Source organism: Mustela nigripes, chromosome 4, assembly GCF_022355385.1.
Source record: "Mustela nigripes isolate SB6536 chromosome 4, MUSNIG.SB6536, whole genome shotgun sequence".
Lineage (NCBI taxonomy): Eukaryota > Metazoa > Chordata > Mammalia > Carnivora > Mustelidae > Mustela > Mustela nigripes.
In genome coordinates, this window is record NC_081560.1 from 1643662 (window position 1) to 1667944 (window position 24283).

Below are 24283 nucleotides of genomic sequence, written 5' to 3' on the forward strand. Positions count from 1 at the left end.
CATTGGACCAGGACAGGGATGCTGGGGAAAGAGGCTGACTGGTGTCCTATCCACTTGATTATTATTGTTATTTTTTAAGATTATTTATTTATTTATTTGACAGACAGAGATCACAAGCAGGCAGAGAGGCAGGCAGAGAGAGAGAAGGAAGCAGGTTCCCTGCCGAGCAGAGAGCCCGATGCGGGGCTCGAACCCAGGACCCCGGGATCATGACCCGAGCTGAAGGCCGAGGCTTTAACCCACTGAGCCACCCAGGCACCCCTATCCACTTGATTATTAAACTTCTCCTTTGCCAGTGTCCTCTTTTGACGAGAAGTCACATGGGACACGTATATCTTCACATTTTTTTTTCCCATTCAGAGAGTTCTGTCTGTATACCTCTGCCCCCAATTCCCTTGCTACCAGTTTTCTAGTTGTTTCTTCCTGACCGTCTGGCACATCACTGGACATAACGCGTGAGTTTGTAATTACATGTCTGGCCATTTCTCCTCCCAGGCAAAGTGAACAGCCAGGAGCATCGGGAGGATTTCCCTTCAGTGCTGTCCTTCAGGGACATTTCCGAGGGCCCCAGTGCTGTGGCCGTCCACTCTGGGTGCTGTCGTGTAGAACCATCTGTAAACCAGGCTGGAGTCTTTTCTTCCCTCTGTCAGCTGACTGTAAGGACCGTCCTGTGGGGCCTCAGGTGCAAGTTGGGGGAGAGAAGTAGTAGAGTAGGAGTGGGGACATGGGCATTTGGTCCACTTGTTCATGTGACTTACTTGTACCTTCAGGGCCTGCTTGGGCTTGATCATGTCCATACCACTTCTGTTGGGTGGTGGAGTGCTGCTGTACGTCTGGTGTCATGGCTCGGTGGTCAGATAACAAACACCCTGTTCCTGATGGGCAGCTCCAGTCAAATGGTAACTTGGTGGCTCATGATGAAGTGTTCAATCTCTTTTAAGGCCCAGTAACAGGCCAAGATCTGTTTCTTAAAAGAGACTGGTTATCTGTGCAGGGCTGTCCTTCATGTATGTCCCAGAGGGGCAGGGGCTGTAGTGCTGTAGGACTTTGCTCGAAAGTCCTAAGGGCCTGTGCCATGATCTGTCTCTAGCGCCTGTCAGAGGCTCCAAGCAGCACCCCCTCTGCCACAGACACTTAAGGCACCAGTGGATTTGCGGACCCGGTGACCTGAGGAGGAAAGCAGTTTGCACAGCAGCCTGTGCTTGTTGCAGAACCTTCTTTTGTTCTGGACCCCACCGTACACTGGCAGCTCTGGGCGTCACTTGGTAAATGAGCTTGAGTAACACACCCAGAGGGGCTCTGTGCGGGATTTGTCACCTCTAAAATCCTAAGAAGCCCATGGACAGTTGTTTCTTTCTTGGTTGTAGGAAGAGCCAGATTCAACAACTCACCCTTCTCCTGAGAAGAGAACTCTCCATGTGTTCCACACCACTAGACCCCCTAGAACTTTCATTGACATAGAAGGCCCCTGAATTATTCTTGGATTGATTCTCCACCTCTGACATGAAAATGTCTTACCAGTTAGTCTAGATACTTGCTACTTCTCACTCACTAGATCCAATCAGCACAATGTCATCATTAGAATGGCCCCTGTGATATTTTGTGGAAGGGAAAGGCCATCAATATTCCTGCAAATTAAATTGTGACACAGGACTGAAGAATTGGAGGGCCCTGAAGGAAAGCAGTGAGGGTGCTTTGCTGGCTTTGCAGCTGCAAGTAAACTTCTTACGGTAGGTCTTAGGGGCCAGAGGTGAAGACAGAGGCCAGGAGTCACACACCAGGTACCAGTGTGTTAATTTACTCAAGCATTGAAACCACATCTGGAACAGCAGCTGGAACAACAGCAACAGTGGGGGGTCGCCATCGAGTGAGGCTTATGGTAATCCACTGTCATTGTCCTAAGGTATGTTCTGGGGATGTGGGAGTCACCACTTTTGTGTCTTTCTAATCCTTGATGGTGGCACTAATTTCTGCATTTCTTCCGGGGATGTGGCATGACTTTTGGTTTACTATTTTCCTAGTTAGAGGCAATTCTAGAAGCTTCCATGTGGTGTTTCCCACTGTAGGAGCCCTTATTACAACAGGTCAGGGGACCAGAGTAGGGATTCTGTCAGCTGTGAAGTATATCTGTTCCCTGTGCCTTCTGGCACTGGGCATGTGACCATAGACCGGGTTTACAGACCCACTGGGACATCTGTGAGACCTGAGCTAATATTCCATCGACAGGCTGATTTCCATAAGCCCTTCCTCTGTCTGGTGGGCCACAGTGGTGTTTTGGGTCTCCTAGATTTAGTGTCAGGTCAGAGCCAGTGTTTAGTAGTCCTTGGAAAGTCTCAGGGTTTCCTTTACCCCAGTGCAGTTATATCATCCACATTCGTTAGTCATTTAACATTTTGTAAAACTTGGGAGATTTTCTTGAGTTGTTATTTGTCTTCTTGGTTAAGCCTTTTGTGAATTTCTGCCAAATTCTTTGAGGTCTCAGAAGATGTCTGAAATTATCTTTATTTCCCATGGATCATTGCTCCCGTACTTTCACACTGAAATTTTCCAGTAAAGATTCATCGTTCAGTGAGTAAAAGTTATTTATTGTGTCATTAGCAATACCTTGGCTAGAAAAAGAACTTAATTTGAAAAGAAATAGAATGACTTACCTATAAAATTGTCAGTATGGATGGTTTTGATCGCTTGTGCCTTAGTGTGTAAATCACATGCACTAGGCCAGTATGGGTATTGATAATGCTTTAGTATGTTTAAAAATATTTAGTTTGAATTAAATACAGTGTCTGGATTTTGGGCACGTGGATTTAAGATGTTACATGTTAACCAGATTACGGTAGAATGCCACTTCACTTCTGTGGGCCAGAATTTAGTAATGTAAATAAGTAAAATATTACTCTTAGTTCTAAATCTCTATCATGGAACAAGATGTTTCTCTGTATACAGTGAGAAAATTATTAAAACAGCTTGAAAAATGTGATGTACAAAACTGATATCTGAGCTGGAACGAGGCAGAATGGTGATCCTCTGGTCATGGGCAGTGTCAGCCCCGTGTCTGTCAGCCAGATGCAGCTGAGCCGTGTCCCTTCATTCGCTTAGTGTGGGTATGACACGGCCAGCAACTGTAGATATTCTAGGATGGTACAAAGAGAGCAGAGATGACAAATTCAAATGGAACTAAAATTTGTATTGTCACTTGTATTGTTAAAGTTGGCAAAGGGTGAAATATGGACAGAAAAAAAGAAAGCATCTATTTGTATTCACTTCCTTTGTATCTTGTTAAAACTTAGAAAAATATGAAATTAGTCAGTTCCACAGGTTGAAAAACTGATACACAGGGGATTTTCTTCTCTGGGTGATAGACAGGTCTTAGAATGAGATGGGGACTTGTGAATGCACTAAATGCATTGAATTACTCCCTTTCAGTGGTAATTTCACGTAATGTGAGATTAAAGTTAAAAACTGAACAGGAATAAGTCTTTGGAGGGTAGGAGAATAACGGTGTCAGTTGTGCCTTAAATGGTCAGGAAATAATTCTTTAGTTCTTTGAGGTATCCTGCCACCGGGGGCCAATTTTTGCTAAGCTGTCCATACTCCTTGTGAAACAGACAGAGACACATATTTATAACATGATTGCCTAGTTGACTTTTAGTTTTTAAGAGATAGCCACCATGAACCTGACTAGTCTTTTTAAGGCGTGGATATTTTATTTTGATTTTTCAACAGGAATAGACAGTATGCTATTGTGGGTATCATGAAGGAACAATACAAAATCCATCTTTATTTTATCAATTTTCAGGTCCCAAGAAGATTAAAAAAAGTCAGACTTCTGGATTATAAGCAATCAAACTTAAAAAGAAAAATAAATATTACATCTACTTATGTATAGATATTAAATCAAAATCAGTCCTTCATAAAGTTTAATATATCATTATTTAATTTTACCAGTAGTTTCTAATTAATTGGTCTTAATAGTCACTTATTACTGTAGTTACTGGATATTAATAGAGGTATTATTTTTAATATTAAAAATAAAACACAATCTAAGTGTCAAAGTAAGAAATTTACTTAATTGAATTTGGTAGATCCTAACAGTGGAATGCTTTTTTGGCCATTAGAGAAAGATGTTGAAAAACACATTTTTCTCTGGGTGGTAGAATTAATTACAGAATACAAAATTTTTTTTTGGTGATTGTATTTTATAATATTTCTACAACAGACTTTGCTTTTTTGTTATAAGAAAAAAGTTATATTAAGATAAAAAGTTGTACAGCTCTGCTAAAATTGTTCTTTAGTTTTTGTTCTAATTCTGAGGTTCACACAATACTTACTGTTCAAAAGCTTTAGAAAGCTTTTAGAAAGCTTTTAGAAAGACTTGTCTTTCTCTAAAGCTTCTCCTTTCTTGGTAGAATTTTTTTTATTATATAACTCACTTTTTGACAACTGCATTAGATCCTCAATCCCACTGAAATACTGATTTTAACTTAGATTTGTCATTTTGGAAATGTACTGAATATGGCTAAACTCTATTTAATTTTCTGTTTTAAATTCATGAAAATTTTCACCTAGATGACGGAAAGTAATAGATCAATCATTTGCTTCATAGTATTCTATGGTGGACTTTGGAATATTTTGTACTCCAGCAGATGGAGCTAGAAGTTAATGCATCTTGTGGTGATCTCGCAGGTCTGTTTGGTTTGGTTTGAAATGAAGTCTTCTAGGATTAGTAAATAGCCTTTGTTTAAGTTTAGGTACGTCTTTGGGGAATAGACATAAGAGATCTTTCAAAAAGGTTGTCACTTATATTGCTTTAGACAAACTATGAGGTTTTTGAATTTTTTGGGTTATATTGATATAATTTAGCTATATTGAAGTAATTTTAGCTTTTTGAGTAGAGAAATTTGATTAATATTTTTATTTTATAAATTAATATGTAGTCATATATAATAAATTATATTATATATATTAGTCCTAATTTAAAATTGGGAAAGTTTTATCAAAATTATAGAATAATTCTTAAGGGATATATATGTATGCATGTCTGATGTATGTTTGTAAAATGCTGGAAACTTATTAAGTCTTACAAAATTGTCAAGAATATAATTACTACTTGGGAATGTTAGATGTATTATTTTTCTCTGTATTAGGTGTGTTTCTCAAAGTAACTTCAACTTATATGTTGTAGATTTAATAATTAAATTAACATAAACTAAGTCTGAGACTTTCACATTTATATACTCTGGTAAATAAGCTTAGTTTTTTGCATTTACTTATTTAGTCTTTGAATAAAAACTGGTTATTTATGTAGATGATTATCCTGTTAAGATAAGACCATCAATGCTCAAAATCTTTGTGTTAAATCAATATTTCTTGCAAAAATAAATACAGTGGAGGTTCTGTATCATATTATATCCTTTTCTACAGTTGTGGTTGTCAAAACCTTTAGTACTAACGTTGAGTCTCCTGGAAAAGGGACAGTTGGGGGAAAGTAAAAGAAATTATAAAATTATACATACGTACACACACGTATGTGTTATATACACACACACATATATAGCATATACACATGTGTACACATATTACGTGTATATGAAGTTCAGCATGTAAAAGTGTAGGCATCTAGTTTCATGCCAAACTAAACGAGTTCGTATTCAGAATCTTTGTAATCATGCGCACCGTTTTCTTCACTTGTTCTGCAGACATTGCTCCTCCTTCATATCAGTTGATAGAGATTTCTTCAGCTTTTCATAACTGTCTTCGTTTTAATTGTGTGGGTTAGTCAGAACAGATACTTTTTCTGATTTGTGAGCTTTTGCCCAAGGCATTGTCGTATTTCTTAACTTTTGATTCTCAGAGAAAAATGTGTAGCTTTCCCTGCATGAAAGGGGACTGACGAGAAGGAGGAATTCTGAACTGTGTGTATTTGTAGCGCAGTGACAATAAAAGCGTCTGCTTCTGCGCTACGGATGAACTACGTGTATTTGTAGCTCAGTAACAATAAAAAAGTCTGCTTCTGTGCTACGGATGATAGTTGTTTCAAATTGCAAAAACTTACAAAGCTCCCCCCAGTGTAAAAAAGTTAGTGGAGTTTAAGCATCCAGGGGTTTATATTCATGGTGGCAGCTGTTAGAGAGCACGCTCTGAGCTCCCTGCTCGGTGCTGATTCAGCTGGAGCTGGGAGTTGAACTGTGCGGCCAGTGAGGCTGGTAGATACAGTGAGTGGTGTGGCCTAGGGGAAGTCCAGCATTTTGTTGGGAGATTACCCAACAGGGATTTGGAGAGAAGGAGGTTTAAATATGTTTCTTTCTTTTTTTTTTGGGGGGGGGGGGGGGGGGGGGTAAGGATCTTTGTTTGCTCCTTATAGAAAACTTACAATATGTAGAAAAGTAGGAAGAAAATCATCCATAATTTTAGTATATTCACATTGTTGGTAATTTGTGTAATTCTTTGCAGTTTACTTTCTGTATCTATTATTGGTCATTGTTGTTTTCATATATTTTTAATATCATGTGTATACAGGTTTTTGTTTTGTAACCTTTTTGGGGTGTAGTTAATGAGAATCTTTTTTTTTTAATTTTAAAAAGATTTTATTTATTTGAGAGTACGAGCATGAGAGAGCATGAGCTGGGAGAGGGGCAGAGAGAGGGAGAAGCAGGCTCCCTGCTGAGCAGGGAGCCCGAAGAGACTGGGCTCTATTTCAGGACCCGGGGATCATGACCTGAGCCAAAGGGAGATGCTTAACTGACTGAGCCACCCAGATGCCCCTAATGAGAATACTTCTTTGGGAATGGTTGAGAGCTAATTTTAGTTGTAACTCACTTTCTTGTCTTTATTTGGTCACATTGCTGGTGTGCATTAGAATTTTTCAATTGTTTGGAGCATTTGCCTTATTTTGAGATGGCTGGCAGGAGGCACTGACGTTTGTTTAGTATTTGGTATGTTATTTCTCTTCTGTTCTTTATGAGAGCCTATGAGTTAAGTTATAGCCTGTTTTATACATGAGGAAACAGAGTTGAAGTTCCTTTTCTCGCTCATATATAACTGATAGATGCACACTCAGGCTAGTCAGACGTAAAGTCAGACATAAAGTGCCACTCACGCAGACATTGGCCATCAGGACTTTTAGGCCTTTTACATCACGAATAGTATAAATGCCTTGTTTTGTTACAGGACATTATAATATAGCACACAAAGTACATACAGTACAAGCAATGTTTTATTGAAGTTGGATTTGTTAAAGCCTTCCCATATTTGGTGTTTTCAGAAGGCTTGGGTCTACATGTGCTCACATATAAACACATGTAGCAGTGCTGAATTCTGTTTCAGTGTTTTACAAACTGATCAGAAGCTCAACTAATTTTGTTTTACACAGATGGATAGAATTAATAAGCTGTCATATTCTCAGTTTAAACATTTCCTTTAGTAAAATCTTATTAAGCTGATTGCTTTTTGTAGCAGATATTAGTACAATTCAAAATATTGTGCTTTTTTCATTCAGAATGTTAAGTGTGAGATCCATAGAGGTGGATCTTGCTCTCTAAAAGAGCAAGAGATCTTGAATCTATTCCCTTGTCTATCATTTGTAAGTTATGGAATTTGTGTGGCATTTATTTAACCTCTTTTAAAAAAGGAGTTTGGTTTCTGAGTGAATTAAACAAGGGATCTCCAAGTTCTTTTCTGCTCCAAAACTCTGTGTTTCCTTTTATTCCTGGTGCATTAAAATAAAAGTGAACTTTTGCTTATTTTGAACGAATCTTAATTTCAGAATCTTACAAATGTAGTCTATCCTGCTTAAGTATTTTGTCAAAGACATCTTTATTTAGACCATTAGAAACAAGAAGAGAGGTCCTTTTAGTTTAAAGCAATTCTTTGAGAAGATCTAAAAACTAGTACTTTTTTTCCTTAAGTGATTTATTATTTTTTTTTCCTTTCAGAGTGTAAACTGAAAATAGCAGGTACAATAGGAGCTTAACAAACGGAGGCTTTGCAATGATTTCATTATATTTAAGGATGTTTTTAGGACACTATCTTTTTTTTTGAAATTTATTTACTGAGTGAGAGTGAGAGAGAGCACATAAGCAGGGGCAGTGACAGGCAGAGGGAGAAGCAGACTCCCTGCTGAGCAGGGAGCACAATGTGAGACTTGGTCCCAGGACCCTGGGATCGTGACCTGAGCTGAAGGGAGACACTGACAGAGCCACCCAGGCGCCCTTAGGACACTGTCATTTGATTTCGGTATACTTTCTAAATGTATCAAAGAATATAATGAGCAGGGTATAGAAAAGGGAGAAAAAAGAATAAACTTGATGGTTTTGTGAGGTATTGTAGAGGTCCACTGTGGAATGTGTACTGGAGCAATTACATTTTAGGAATTTAGGGCAAGAGAGTAAAGAGAATGGATAATAATTTCGTTGAGTAAGTGAGAACAAAGACATAGGAATTGAGGTTGAGGCTTTATTGAGTTGTGTGTTGAAACAATTAAAAAAGGGGGCAAGAACATCAGTAAGTATTTGGGAAGTCAACTTCAAACAGTGGGTAACTACAGGTTAAAAACAGCTTTTTGAAGATTAACAAATCCACGAGGACAGTAAGTAAAGAAAGAGTGAACTGCTGTGGTGTTTTATGCCCAGAACATTCCCTGTGTTTATTGTTTTATCAAAAACTAAGGCTCAGGTATGAAGTAAGAAAATCAGTATTCAAGTTTAAAAGCTACATATAGTCTAACCAAGATGAGTAAGAGAGATTTGTATATACCCTGTCACCTAAAACAACTAAGTTTTCAAGAAAATGTAGGCACTGAAGCTCAGCAATTCAGCATATATGAGTCCTGCAACCAGGGTGCTGCCGGGAGGATGGGGGTGCAGGATACAGATGTGGGGGGGGGGCAAGTGACTGGAGGTTCTGGACAGAGTACTAGACAGGAGCGAGTTGCACTGAGACACGCTGTTGTACAGGTGGATGAATGAAAGGGCTATCATCATCTCAGTTTAAACATTTCTCCTTGTAAGTCTTACTAAACAGATGTTCTTTTTGTGGGGGTGGCAGAAGCTGAAATGAAGGTTTTTCATGAGGTTGCATTCCTTATTGGAGGCTTTGGGAAATAATTTACTTCCAGGATCGTTCAGGTTATTGGCTGAATTTGGTTCGTTGTGGTTTTAAGACTGAAGCCCATTTCCTTGCCAGGTGCTGGTCTTTGCTCTAGAGGCTGCCCACCTCTTATGTTTTTCATTTGACCCCCTCTAGCAAAAGTGGGTTGAGTTCCTCTCTAATATACCCTTCTGCTGCTTCTCTCTGACTTCAGCTGGGGAACGTTCTCTGTTTTTAAAGGTTATTTGGGTAGGTTTCACCCATGTGGCTAATCTAAGATGATCTCTCTGTCAACCTATGTTAAGGTCCATGACCTTAATAATTATATCTGCGGGGACGCCTGGGTGGCTCAGTTGGTTAAGCAGCTGCCTTCAGCTCAGGTCATGATCCCAGCGTCCTGGGATCGAGTCCCGCATCGGGCTCCTTGCTCGGCGGGGAGCCTGCTTCTCCCTCTGCCTCTGCCTGCCATTCTGTCCGCCTGTGCTTGCTCTCTCTCCCTCTCTCTCTGACAAATAAATAAAATTAAAAAAAAAAAAAAAGAAATAATTATATCTGTGGTCTTTTTGGCATTGAATAATGGTCCTCTTTCCTGCCTACCCATTTCCCCCCATTCAGGTCTACCTAGAACCTCAGAATGTGGCCTTATTTGGAAATAATGTCTTTGAAGATGTAATTAGTTAAGATAAGGTCACATGGGCTTAGGGTAGGCCCTAATTTAATTACTAGTATCCTTAAAAGAAGATAAAACGAAGACACAGACACACCTGAAAAAGGCCCTGTGAAGACAGAGGTAGATTTGGAGAGATACATCTGTAAGAACTAGGAATGCAGCTACCAGAAGAGATAAGGAAGGATTCTTGCCTAGAACCTTCAGAAGGGATATGGCCCTACTGATACCGTGATTTTGGACTTAGAGCCTCCAAAACTGTGAAAGAACAAATTTCTGTTGTTGGAAGCCATCCAATTTGCTGTACCTTGTTAGTGCAACCCTAGAAAACTAATATATCATGTAATGTAACATATTCACAGATTCTAGGGATTAAGATGTGGACATCTTTGGGGGTTCACTCTGCCTACCTGGAGTCCACACCGGAGTACAAAGCAGGGCCTCCCTGCTCATTAGGGTGCCTGCTTCTCCCTCTCCTCTCTCTCAAACAAATAAAATTAAAAAAAAAAAAGATAACTGGCTGCTTAAAAAATAGTAACAATGTATTGTGATTTTATAGCATACACAGGTAAAATGCATGACAACAATAGCACAAAGGCAGAAGGAAAGAAATGAAAATACACTATTGGAAGGTTATTATGCTGTACATGAGTATTATATCACTTAAAAGATTATGATTAGTTAAGGTGTATGTGATAAACCTGCACATAACCCTAAAATAGTTTAATGAAGAGGTATAGTCAATAAGCAACTGTAAAAAATAAAATGGAATCATAAAAATTAATCCAAAGGAGTACAGAAAAAGAAGAAAACGGGACAGTAAATGAGACAAAAAGAAAATAAAGAGCAAATCAACAGACTTAAACCTGATCATATCAGTAAACATCAGTGGTGGTTTAAACATTCCGATTAAAAAATCGAGATTGGGGGCACCTGGTAGGCTCAGTCAGAAGAGCATGTAACTCTTGATCTTGGGGTTGGGAGTTTGAGCCCCATTTTGGGTGTAGAGATTACTTAAAAATAAATAAATAAACTTTTTAAAAAAGGCAGAGATTATCAGATTAAATAAAAAGGAGGACTCAAGTATAGGGGGGCCTACAGTAAACTCATTTTAAATATACAGATACAAATGTGTTTAGAGCAATAGCAGAAAAAAGGTATGCCATGCTAATCCTAATAAGAAGAAAGCTGGAGTAGGTATATTATTATTAGAAAAGGGTATCGGTTTTGCTAGGCATAAATAAGATCATTTCATAATGATGAAGGACTTGATTCATCAAAACTTAATAAACATTTATCTACCTAGTAAGTAGCTATTAAATACATGAAGCAAAAACTTCGAGAAATCAATTAAATTAGATACAAATTAGAGTAAGTAAAAAATACAAATTAGAGTAAGAAAACTTAACAAAATCACAGTTCTATTCAGATTTACCAATATCTTCTTTTTAATAATTGATGGAACAAATTAAGAAAATTAACAAGATAGACGATTTGAATAACATTCTTAACTAACTTGACCTAATTTATTTATTTATGTTTTCAGATTTTATTTATTTATTTGACAGAGAGAGCCACAGCAAGAGAAGGAATACAAGCAGGGGGAGCAGCAAGCAGAGGGAGAGGGAGAAGCAGGGTTCCTCCTGAGCAGGGAGCCTGATGTGGGGCTTAATCCCAGGACCCTGGGACTATGACATGAGCCCAAGGCATTCACTTGGCAACTGAGCCACCCAGGTGACCCCAATTTGGCCTACTTTGTATTTATAGACCACTCTGCCCAACGCCAGTAGAATATACATTCTTTTAGTCTACTAGGTACATTTGCCAAGAGAGACCATATTCTGTGCCATAAAATAAATCTCAATTTTTTTTTTATTTTTAAATTTTTATATAAACATAAAATGTATTATTAGCCCCAGGGGTACAGGTCTGTGAATCACCAGGTTTACACATTTCACAGCACTCACCATAGCACATACCTTCCCCAATGTCCATAACCCTACCACCCTCTCCCGACCCCCCAACCCCACAAAACCCTTTGTTTTGTGTAAATCTCAATTCTTTTAGAAGAATTTAAGACATATAAGATATGTCTTTTAATGAAATTAAATGGGAAACCAGTGGCAGAAACATACTTAGAAGATCCCTCAATTATTTGGTAACTAAATAACTAATAAGCCAAAGAAGAAATTAGAAGGGGAATTTGAAAGTACTTTGAACTAAATGAAAACAAAAATAAAACATTTGAAAATTTATAGCACTAAAATGTCCATTTTAGAAAAGAAAAAGTTTCTTAAATCAGTGCCCATAATTCCTACCTTAAGAAAACAGGAAGAGGAGAGCAAATGAATACCAAATTAAGAAGACTGGAAATAAAAAAAAGATAAGATGAAAAATCAGTGAAATAGAAAACAGAAAATACAGAGAAAGTGAGAAGATCAATAAAATTAATAAAGCTGCAGTCAGGTTGATTAGCAAAAAAAAAAAAGATGACACCAATTACTAATAAGAGGAATGAAAGAGGTGACATCATTATGGATTCTACAGGTATTGAAAGGATAATTAGTGCACATTGTGAACACCTTTATGTCAATACAGCACCTTAGAGAAATGGGAAAATTTGGAAGGCAAAAACTACTGAAGTCTCACAAATGTAGAAATTTCACAAATGTTCTTACAAATAAAACTGTAGGCCAAGAAAAATTCACTCTCAGTTCTATTAAATATTTAAGGAAGAAGCAATACCAGTTCTACACAGACTCTTTTAGAAAATTGGAAGTGAAGGAATACTTCCCAATTCATGGTGCCTAGCATTACCTTGTTCCCAGAACCAGACAGACATTACAAGAAAAGAGAGTTATGCATAAATTCTAAGCAAAATTTAGCAAATCAAATATAGCAATATATAAAAAGAATAATACATTATAATTTTTGACAAATCAATGAATGTTACTACTATATTCAAACCCTAAAAAAGAAAAGTCACCATAATACATGCAGAAATATCAGAAGAAAAATTCAACATCCATTCTTGATAAAATCTGTCAGCAAATTAGGCATGAAAGGGAATTTCTTCAACCTAATAAAGAGCATCTGTAAAAACCCTATAGGTAACATTATGCTTAATGAAAGACTTTTCCCTGGGAATAGAAACAAGGTAAAGATGTCCCCTCACCACTTCTATCCAACATTGTTCTGGTGATTCTTAGAAAATAAAGAACATTAAGGTTGGAAAGGAAAAAGTGAAACTGTATCTACTAACGGATGATTTGGTTGTCTATATAGAAATTGTGGTAGAGTCTATTATTAAGAAGCTCTTAGAACCAGTTAATGAATTTGCAAGGTTGCAGGATACACAATAAATGTACAAAACTCAACTGTATTTCTGTATACTTGCAATGAATAAATGGACATTGATTTAAAAAAAAAAGCAATGCCACTTGTATATAGTAGCATCAGAAACATGTTATACTTAGGGATGTGAGGGACCTATATACTATATAGTATAAAACACTGCTGATAAAAAATAAAGAATGCCACAATAAATGGAGAGATATACCATGTTCATGGATAAAAAGACAATGTTAAGATGTCAGTTTTCTCCAGATTGGTCTACCAATTTAATGCAGTCTCATTGAAAATCCCAGAAGGGTCCCCCCCCCCCCTTTTTGGTAGAAATTGAAAAGCTGATCTGAAATTGAGATGGGAATTCAAAGGACTTAGCATAGCCAAAACAACTTTGAAAGCAAACAAAATTGGAAGACTTACTACCCAACTCAAAACCTTAAATTTTAAGGCCATGTAATCATGATAGTGTGGTATCAGCATAAAGCTATATAGATTGACTCAATGGAATAGAGAATCCAGGAATATATCTACACATATACTGTCCATTTACTTTCAGTGAAGGTGCAAAGGCACTTTGGCAGAAAAAGAGTATTCTTTTCTACAAATGGTGTTGGAGCAATTGGATAGTCATAGGGAAAAAAAATGAACTTCAGTCCATACCAGGCACCAAATACAAAAGGCGACTCAAAGGGATCATAGATATAAATGTAGATCTTAAAACTGTAGCCCTTGTTGAAGGAAACATAGGAGAAAGTATTAGTGTTACTGGAATAGACCGTAATTTCTTGGGAAAGATGATCTGTAAAAGAAAAAATTGGTAAATTGGACTTTGTCAAAATCAAGAAATTTTGTTCTTTGGAAGATACTTGTTAAAAAGGTAGATGAAAAGACAATCTACAGATGGGGAGAAAATATCTGCTAATTATATACCTGATGAAGGACTTGTATTCAGCATATGTAAAAAACTTGCCCAACTCAACAGTAAGTAAACAAACGTCTAATGAAACAATGGGCAACAGACTTGAAGGGATTTTTCACTAAAGAATATACATATGGGTGGCAGACAAGTTCATGAAGATGTTCATGTTATTTTTTATTGATTTAGGGAAATGCAAATTTAAACAGTAAAGAGATACCACTATATACCTGTTAGAATGGCTGAAACGGAAAAGACTCCTCGTACCATATTTTGGTTAAAACAAAGGTTTTGTTCATTCCTCTGTCTCTTGTGCTTGGAACACTGCCTTCTAAATAGGGGCTTTGAAAGAACACTTCTTGCCCATTTTCCAAAGCACTGAGTGATAAGTGCATGTGATAGATTGAATTTATACTTAGTATAATTTTGTCTTTAACTCTTGATTTTTTAAGTATCACAGGTATTATTTTGAAAATCGTTTTTAAATTTGAGAGTTTTACCTATAAAAGGTGTAAGAAGTTTGGCCAAACATAATCCCAAAGATAGACTTAGTCTTCTTTTCCTAAATCTATTTATTATCACTTTAGTGGCTCTTTATTGTGGTTTTATAAGAGTACAGAATGTGCCAAAAGGTGATATGAACTTGTCTGCCTTTCTTATATTTTCCTTCCCACTTAGAATTGCTTACTTAACCTTCTATGATATAGTGATTTTTAAAAATCCCAGGAGTTAACTCTGCCACTGGCAGACTCTACAACCTTGGCTAAGTTATATAACCAGCCTATGCCTCTGTCTTGTTGGGGGATTCCTGTGAGGAATACACGAGTTCATATAATACTGGTAAATCACTCGGAATAGTGCTTGGCACAGAAGGACCCAAGAAGTGCTAATTATTACTTTTAGTGTTTTTAGTAGGCTTAAATTAAATATTTATTTGTTTTTATTAACATATAATGTATTATTTGCCCCAGGGGTACAGGTCTGTGGATCATCAGGCTTACATAATCCACAGCACTCACCATAGCGCATACGTTCCCCAATGTCTATAAGCCAGCCACCCTGTCCCTCCCCCCAACAACCCTCGGTTTGTTTTCTGAGATTGAGTCTCTCACGGTTTGTCTCCCTCTCCCATCCCATCTTGTTTCATTTTCCCACCCACGATGCCCCCGCCCTGCCTCTCAAATTCCTCATATCAGGGAGATATATAATTGTCTATCTCTGATTGACTTATTTTGCTTGGGCTTAAATTAAATAATACTGTGCATGTAAAATGTCTAGTAGAGTATCTGGCATTTATTAAGTGCTCAATTCATGCTAGTGGCTCTAATTTAAATATTCAGATGCCAGTATATCTAAAGAGACTCTGTCTTGGATCTCTGCATTTGTCATATCTTTAGTGAATTTGTTTTAGGGCATGGAGAAAAATATTTCTAGTTTCTACATTGGTTTTCCCTAATAGGTACAAGCTACAAAGTTACAGAAATTTGGATGTGTAATTATTTTCTCATTTGTAAGTTTAGGTGATTTGTTAGGCACTGTCTTCAAGTTTATGTTTATTTTTATTATTAAAAAGTATAGCTCTTTGACTAATATCATAATTTAGCATAGTAATTTTTTTTTGAGAAGGCCTGTCTCTAATCTTTTTATTCTTTTTTTGCTACCTCCCTATAGGCTTGTGGAATCTTGCTTCTCTCTTTTCCAACCTTTGTTTATTCGTGTTGATGCCCTTTGCCTTTTTCTTTCTGGAATCAGAAGGTTTTGCTGGCCTGAAAAAGGTAAGTGAATCATATTTTGGAATTAAATTTTTCAAAAGAAGTATATGTCACTCATGTTGAACTAGTAAAAACAGGCTTGAACAACCATTTGAAATATAAAACGTTTAATTAGTAATAATGACATCTTATTAATATTAATCATGTTGACAATAATATTAATACTATTGCATATTGAATGATTTTGTTCCATAGGGAGGAAGTCATCTTTTGACCTTTGAAGGTTTTAATAGTACCTGTAAACTTGGAGTATTTGTAGAGAAGAAAGCTGATAAGATAGCCGTTCTTCCTTTTGTAGGCTCTCTTGCATTTAGTGTAAAGTATGACATGAAATTCTCAAAATATTAAACCATATTTTGATGTACAAGTTATTTTGTATCTCGTATTTTCGGGAGAGTAGCATATTATAAAATCAAACATGCCCTGTAGATAGTCAGATTCTCAAGATACTGTGAGTTACTGATCCTAGTGAATGTGAGAGGTTAAAAGTGAGCCTAATAGGAGACTTTGCAAGAGCATCTTAAACAATCAGTCCAGACTGTATCAGTGGTAATAACTTCATCTGTCTTTGAAAATAACATTTTAAAGTGAAACAAACGATGTTCCTGTTTATGGCTTGTTGGGGGTCTTTGCTATAACCATATAGCAATGGTTAACCATATAACCATATGGAATATAATACAAAGATCTAAATAGTTAATACTTTTTGGCAAAAATGAGGTCCGAGTTACAGTTTATTTATGGACACATTACACCTTTTTAGTTGTTAGTTCTATTTGTATTGTGCTATGTGAAGTGAAGGTATGCCTGTGTGTCTTACTGTTGAACAATACTCTAATGCCAGCTCAATACCTGTGGCAAGGGAAGCTGTAAACTGAATTTTTATGACTTTTTATTTCATATAACTTTTTGTAGGTACTTAGCAATGAAATTGTTTAGTCTCACATTTTGCAAGTCTTCTGATTTTAAACCTTAAGTACATCCTTTTGTTGAAGGATGCCAGGAAAGAGTCACTGAGAGGTGATGGGGTATTGTTTTAGCGGATGTACCTTCTTGCTTTCTAGATAGTACTCCATACTTGAATAGTTTGAACCTGAAAAGTCAGAGTTGATTTCATATATAATAAATGTCCTGAGATCAGAATGGATGGTTGTATTTGGTAGTCAGACCTGACATTGAGAAAACTGGCTTTGATGTGCTGGAATTGTTTTTTATCATGGTTTATCTGAATTATTTAAATCATCTGTATAATGTGAAAGAATTGTGTAGTTTCAGTTTAAAAAGCTCTTTGCTTAAGACTTCTTGAAGAAATTATAGGAGTTTTGCTGAATGGGATGTAGTGCAGACCTTCCTTTTATAAGGAGAAAACTGAGGTCCAAATATATTAGCTGTCATTAAGTTGTCTAAGGGCCACATATGTACAATTCCAGAACGGGCACTAAAACCTCGTGGTTATAACCACCCCAGAGCGGTTGATCTTCACATGTCAACGCTGGAGTTTATGGAGGCTGCCCAAGTGGGTGAGGCGGCCAAGGGCAAGCGGGGCCGGGGCAGAAAGGCCCACTCTCTGGCGGCCTCGCAGGGGAAGGAGCAAAGGAGGCGCTGAGCAGGGCCTGTGAGAAAGCAGGGGAGCAAAGGCGTGGGGTTTTGTGGAGGCCAGAAGACAGGGTTTCTGGAAGAATGGGATGTAAAGTACTGTGTTCAAGAGGGCTGGAAAGAATGAACACCAAGAAGTGACAGCATAGGAGACACTTGAGAAAGTGATTTCTGTATAATTTTAGAGCCAAAGCTTTTGATGGATATTCATTCATTCAACAGAGTTTTACGAAGCACCTACTAGGAAGTAATTATGCTACTATAGGACCTTGCTGGGACAGAAATGAAAAGCCAGGGCTCCTGCCTTCCAGAGATAGGAGAAAGAGCTGCAATCAAATGGGATGTGGTGTGCTGAACTTTATGCAGCCCGCTGTGATGGGAGGCACTGGAAGGAGTCAAGTCTTGATTTGCATAGGAAACTGGGGAGGCTTCACGGGAGGGGTCCCCCTGCACTTGAGCTAAGACTTGAAGGAATGAATAGGCTTTTGCCGGAGGGAGCGTGGCATTCCAGGCTTGAGCAAAGGCATAGATTCTGCCTGGATTGAGGGAATGGCTGGCACTTAGCTATAGAACAGAATTGGTCAGAGATCAGGGTTCATGGAATGTTGTTGGGGTCACATCTGGGAGGCCTTGAATGCTCTGCCAGTTAGTTTGGATTTTGTGCTATAGATAACAGGGAGTTGGCAAAAGATTTTTGAAAAAGATTTTTGCAACTACTGTTTTATATAAGTATAGAGATAAATACACATGTCGGAGTTTAAACATATGTCACTAAGGGAAGGGAGTACACGTACCAGACAATGTGAAACGCTGTTTTCTAGAGATAGCACCGTACTGAATCAATCACACACCTACTCCCGTTAAACAGAGTGTTGCAACATATGTCGGCAATGCTGTGTTGATGTTTGCTTTAAATATGCAAATTGTTCTTTCGTCCTGTCTCCACCTCGTGTGTAATCTTACCAAGTACAAAAACAATTGGTAAAGCTCAGTGTTAGCTCTATTTTCATATTTGAAAGTAGAATACATGCTGCCTCTACCTAATTTATACTCTTTACAAAATTCTAGTTTTTAGTTAAAGAGGTTATTTTTTAGAAAAACAGTTTGTAATGTGGACAGACTCCTTGTCTCCAAATTGGTTTCCGCCCTTGTTGTGAACAAACCAACTAGAAGAAGGTCTTGGCTACATTTACTGGAACAGAATTACCATCTCTAGAATAAAAAAAAACCTGACAGAAACCCCAGTGATATGTCACTGTTCTCTTGTTCCCCCGTGGAGACTAAGGTCCAAGGGGAGAAGCAGCTTGAGGAGGGACACCAGAAGGTAACTGAAGATACTTCACACCTACAATTGTGCAGCCTTCTTTCCTCTCTTTTTTTTTTACATCTAGTCTGTCCATACACTCTTAAAACAGTGTTCTTTTCTAAGCACATCTTTGACTATGTTGGTCTCCTCTGAATCCTTCAAGATCACCAGCTCCATTTCACGATCTCAGAGAGGACTTATGTGTTCGAGGTATAGTCAGCTTGTCCAGGCCAGGCGGTTCGCCAGCTCAGCAAAGGATTGAAAGGGGGGCAAGGAGACAGCTGGCGAGAGTTGGTTACCGCTTGTCTGACTTGTCACTTGTCATTGGACAACGATTGGGAGTTGTAGGAACCAAATGAAAGAACTTGGTCTTTAAAGCTTTCAGAGGAGGGAAGGGAAAATGGGGCTGTAGCCTGGAGGCAGAAGAGGCAGAAGGATTCTGCTCTTTGTGCACGGAGAAGGGGCCTGTGGCAGACAGATGGGAGGGATGGGTGCTAACGGGCGAAAATTTGCCCTTTGAGTCTCACGGCCTGGGCTAGTTTTTTCATCTGGACCTCACGTTTTCTTTCTGTAAAATGGGTATAGCAATGATTGTTACCTTACTGTATTATTTAAAGGATTAAATGAGAGGACAATATTCATGTAAAAGACATAGCCCAGGATATGTTAGCTATTAGTGCCATCATTCTAGAGCTTAATGCACTTCGCCAGTAAATGTTCTATGGGATCACCAGAATGCAACTGAATACAGTACAGTCAGTTCTTAATTATTCACATATTATCTTGGGCTATTTTAAGGTTACAGATTATTTTTCCCATTTTGAAATGTCATGGACTGAAGCAAAATCACCTTGAAGATAAGGTGCATTCTAGACCCTGTTAGAATTGTTTGGAAAGCTTTAAGATTAAGGTAATCATGACATATAATTGTAAAAATTTATGTTTTTCAGTTTTAAAATCAATTATTTGAAAGCTGCAAGGGTTATTAACATTGCTTGGTTAAGTCTTAATGTGTAAAGTATATGTTTAAGCCTTTCATTGTTTTCCTAATATATGATCCTAGGAGTTGACTTGTGTAGATTTTACATCATGTTTGTTAAGATCTGTAGTTCTTTACACAATATTGTAGACTGGATCCCAGACTTTAATTGTTGACTCATTGAAGTGAATGCATCACAGTCATTGACATGTTTTACTTAGCTGGCTAGCAAGAGTATATTCCTTTGTGTATATCCTTTTTATTTTTTTTTAAATTATTATTATTTTTTTATTTCTTTTCAGCGTAACAGTATTCATTGTTTTGCACCACACCCAGTGCTCCATGCAATCCGTGCCCTCCATAATACCCACCACCTGGTACCCCGACCTCCCACCCACCCGCCCCTTCAAACCCCTCAGATTGTTTTTCAGAGTCCATAGTGTCTCATGGTTCACCTCCCCTTCCAATTTCCCTCAGCTCCCTTCTCCTCTCTATCTCCCCTTGTCCTCCATGCTATTTGTTATGCTCCACAAATAAGTGTATATCCTTTAAAGCTCTTTGCTCATTGGCTTTAGACATATCTAGTTCTGAAGGGCTATTGAAGAGGGCTTAGAAAACACTTCTAATTGGTAAATTCAGCACAATGATTTGAGTAATGACAAACTTGAAATATGGTTAAGTTAAATTTCTCTTTTATTCCTTTGACCACCCTCCCGGCGCTGTTTTACTATGTCTAAGTCTGGTGGGGTCCCTAAATGGCTCATGGCTCCACCATACTCTCATTGAGTCCCCCGGGCAATCGATTTTAAAACAGCCCCTTGCATATTGTGCCGAGACGCGGAAATTGGCCACTAGCCATGGGCGGATGCAGAGCTTGAATTGAAAATCAAATTAAGCCGAATTCTCTACTTAGTTTTTAATTAAACCACTATGTTAATTCAAACAGGACATTTTAGGCCTGGGGGGTTGGCCATGTCCTTTTAAGGGCCTTAAACAAGCCTTTCTTCTCTCTCCTTGCCATTGCGCATGTTTCTATTTTATCAGGACCATCTCCTCACTGTTCCCATTCTTGATATTCCTGGGGTAGGGGATGGAGATGCGTTTGATAAAGCAAGACAGTTTTTAAGTAAGAACTGAGCTTAGAACTCTTATTGTTAGTGCTTAACTATTTATCACATTTAGATTATTTTGTAGTTACCTCTGTGTATTGCGTCCAGCTTTATATATGTTCACGTGTGTTTGAACCCAATCCCAGGCTTGCATCTTAATGTTTGTTTCAGTTCTGATAAGAAGGTTATATCTGCTGGGTGTTGTGTTTTGTGGTGGAGATGCTTTCTCCTCTTTTTTTTAATCTTGGTTACTCCAAGAGTACCAGGGTATCGGGGTACCAGGGTATCGGGGCCGACAGCATTGCTGTTCCTGTCACACCTCGAATCAGCTGTGTGGTTTTCTCTTCCCATTCTGCCTCAGAGAGACCTCTAGATTATGTGGGATGATGTCAGAAGATGTTTGCTGATTGCTTTGTAAACTCTGAAAATCTAACCTCTGGCCAGAGATGAAGTAGGAGTTAGGAATATATTTATTTCATATTATATTTTAACATCTTGCTTTGAGTTCAGATGTTATGAGGCAGAAATTCAACAATTTAATGGAAGTGAAAAAATATAATCAATGGCAGATTAATTCACAAAGCAAAGATGTTTCTGGGAGTAATTTTATATTGTGCCTCACCTTAATGCCTATCTTTGATTTGAAGTCTTGGCATAAAATTTAACATAAGCGACAGCAACATCCTGACCAATTATCCAAGCTATCCAGACATCCCCAAATGTCCAGAACATAGCACACGGTCTGTAGGATTAAGAGGTTAACTCCTATAACTTCAAACGAAGTGCTTGATAATAAAAGCAAAAAGTACAGAATTTGAGGTAACTTCCTTTCTTAATTAATTAGACTGACCAGGTGGAAGCGAAGAGCCCGGTGCTGGTGCTGGGAAGGCCTATAAAGCTGAGCACTGTGACAGCACAATGGAGGAGGAACAGAGATTGTTTTAATATGTTTCTATCCTGTGTCACAGTGTGAAATTGTCCTGGTTTATGTCCCTTTTGGCAAACTTACATAAAAGTGACCTTGTACTGTATTTTATGACCAGACGACTTTTTCCCCCCAGTGGCTAATTTGTATCAGGCCTGCATCTGAAAGAGACACAGAAATGAGTAGGAAGTCCAGCTCGGTCTCAGGGAGCTTTCATTGCATCCTTTCATTATTTTTGCTCGTTTTGGCCACTGATCATCCATAAATTGTTGGACATGATGAATAAGGAAGTGCTGCTTAGTGTTAGCGGCACATGCGCGTATTTGGCCTGGTTTTTGTGGGTGAGAGGAAATCACGTACAAGAAGGAAAACTCCTGCTGGGAGACTTGCAAGGAAGTTTACCTTGGGTGCGTTTTGATCTTGGTGTTTATTACAGAAAACGGAGTCCTATCTCACTAACTATTGTTATGTGTTAATTTGATTTTCCCAACACCTTCAAGAATAAAAATCATTTGGCAATTTATTAATAGAATTCCTCTGTTTTCTCTTGGGAGCCTTCCCTGTTTTCCATAGAAACAACATGGATAAAGATGATTATTTTTAAAACATTTCATTCTGGCAGTGTTGATATGCTCAGGGTTCTTTTCGGAATTGTCAGTCTACTGTAAAAGGCGTGATTGTAGTGATTCATTGAAGCTTGCCATGTGAGATCTTAGAGAAAGATGTATAAAAGTATTACTTTGAGGAAAAGAAAACATTTGTTTCATGTAAAATTATTTGAGTTTATAAAGATTTTGAGTTAAAAATCATTTAGTTCATGAAATGATCTTAATTTTGTCACTGTTTTTAGTACAATTGCATATTGGAGGGAACTAAATTATAATTCAGTAACAGTAACTGTTACTGTTAAATAGCAGCTGTGTTTCTAAAAGATATCACTGGTACCCGTATACTTCGAGATGGTAGGAGCGTTGAATTGGACTGTTGTATAGCACTTTCATTTTTCTGTCCATCTATCAAAAAATGAGAGATTTCTCCCCTAACGCCAAATGTTCTCTTTCTTTGCATAATAGTATAGTGGATAAATTGTGAGCTTTGGCATTTAGACTGTCTGACTTAAAGCCTGACTCTTCTCCTTACTAACGCAGGGCTACAGGCATGTGTCTCAGTGTCTGTGTCTGTAAAATGGGCTGTCGGTACTCCCTGCGGGGTTGCCCAGGATCTTGTTGGTCTCGCCTACCAGGAGCCGCCACTTATGAGTAGGTGCTTAAATGTATGGGCTACGTGGCAGTTGATAATGAAACGTCAGGAAGATTTGTGTAGGATCATTTTTTACCTGCGATAGCAAAGCTACATATAAGAAATGATAGTGGAGTTGACATAGTCAGCTTTATTTATTTCCTTTTTGGAATAGGAACTGCTTTATATTGTAACAGTGTAAGTCGTAAAAAACATAGGTATTGTGTTTAATAGGTAACTAAACTTCAAACTTTATTTTATATGATGATTAAATTATTAACTAAAGTCTCACAATTTGGGGCTCTTTGTTAAATGAGGAAGAATTTTAGTATGGAGGGAATAAAAAATAATCAGGTTCAGATTTTAAAGTAATTAAACTCTTAATTAAATTGGCCCTACTATGCCCAACATTCATGAAACAACTTTATGGAAATAATCATTGTCAATTAGAGTCTTTTTTCCAAAACTTTTCTTGAGGGGGACTTGAAAACTATCTACCCTTGGTTGGAATTTATTTGAAAGTAAAATTGATGTCTAATTTCATGCTGACTAGAATGAAATTGCTTACCTGGTTACGGCACGTTATGGCACATGCTCACAGGTCCACAGTGAGGCTGGAGTTTGGACTATTAAAATCTTCTGTTTGGTGTTTAAAGATATTTATTTGTCTATAAAATAATTTATTCAGCATTATGAAATGTTAATCTTAAGATCTCTATGAAATATTTCCCAGTATATAGTTGAAACTTGGTATATTACTTTACCAACCCATTTATTTGGCCTGTTCTTTTGAGAAATAAATGTTGCATAATCAGATAAAGGCAATTGGCTTGTTCGATGGTTTTGACATTAGGAAATACTTGAAGTTGTGGTATACCTACTTTTCTTTAAAACTGAAGTTATTAGCAGTTACAGTACTTAAAAATTTATTGGTTTGCACAGCTGGTAAGCAAAGTAGTTCTTATCTAGAAAGGCAAGTTCTTACTGTTTTGGAATAATTGACTTTTTTTTTTTTAAAGATTTTATTTATTTATTTGACAGAGAGAAATTACAAGTACACTGAGAGGCAGGCAGAGAGAGAGAGAAGGAAGCAGGCTCCCTGCTGAGCAGAGAGCCCGATGTGGGACTCGATCCCAGGACCCTGAGATCATGACCTGAGCCGAAGGCAGCGGCTTCACCCACTGAGCCACCCAGGCGCCCCTGGAATAATTGACTTTTAAAGCACTGAATTGTCAGAAATATGGATACACACACACACATATATATATTCTTTTTATTCTTTTTTTAACTTATTATTCTTTTTATTCTTAATCTAAAAATAAGATCAGTAGGCAAAAACTGA

General features: G+C 37.7%; 1 protein-coding gene across 5 annotated transcripts in view; it reads left to right on the forward strand.

Annotated features, from left to right (window-relative positions):
* LMBR1 (limb development membrane protein 1) overlaps window positions 1-24283 on the forward strand; it is a 160503-nt gene that overhangs the window by 51216 nt on the left and 85004 nt on the right. For all 5 annotated transcript variants that reach the window (XM_059396008.1, XM_059396009.1, XM_059396012.1 and 2 more), the window contains one exon: window positions 15687-15790. In XM_059396008.1, coding sequence (XP_059251991.1) covers window positions 15687-15790 — 104 coding nt within the window. The remainder of the gene's footprint in view (window positions 1-15686; window positions 15791-24283) is intronic.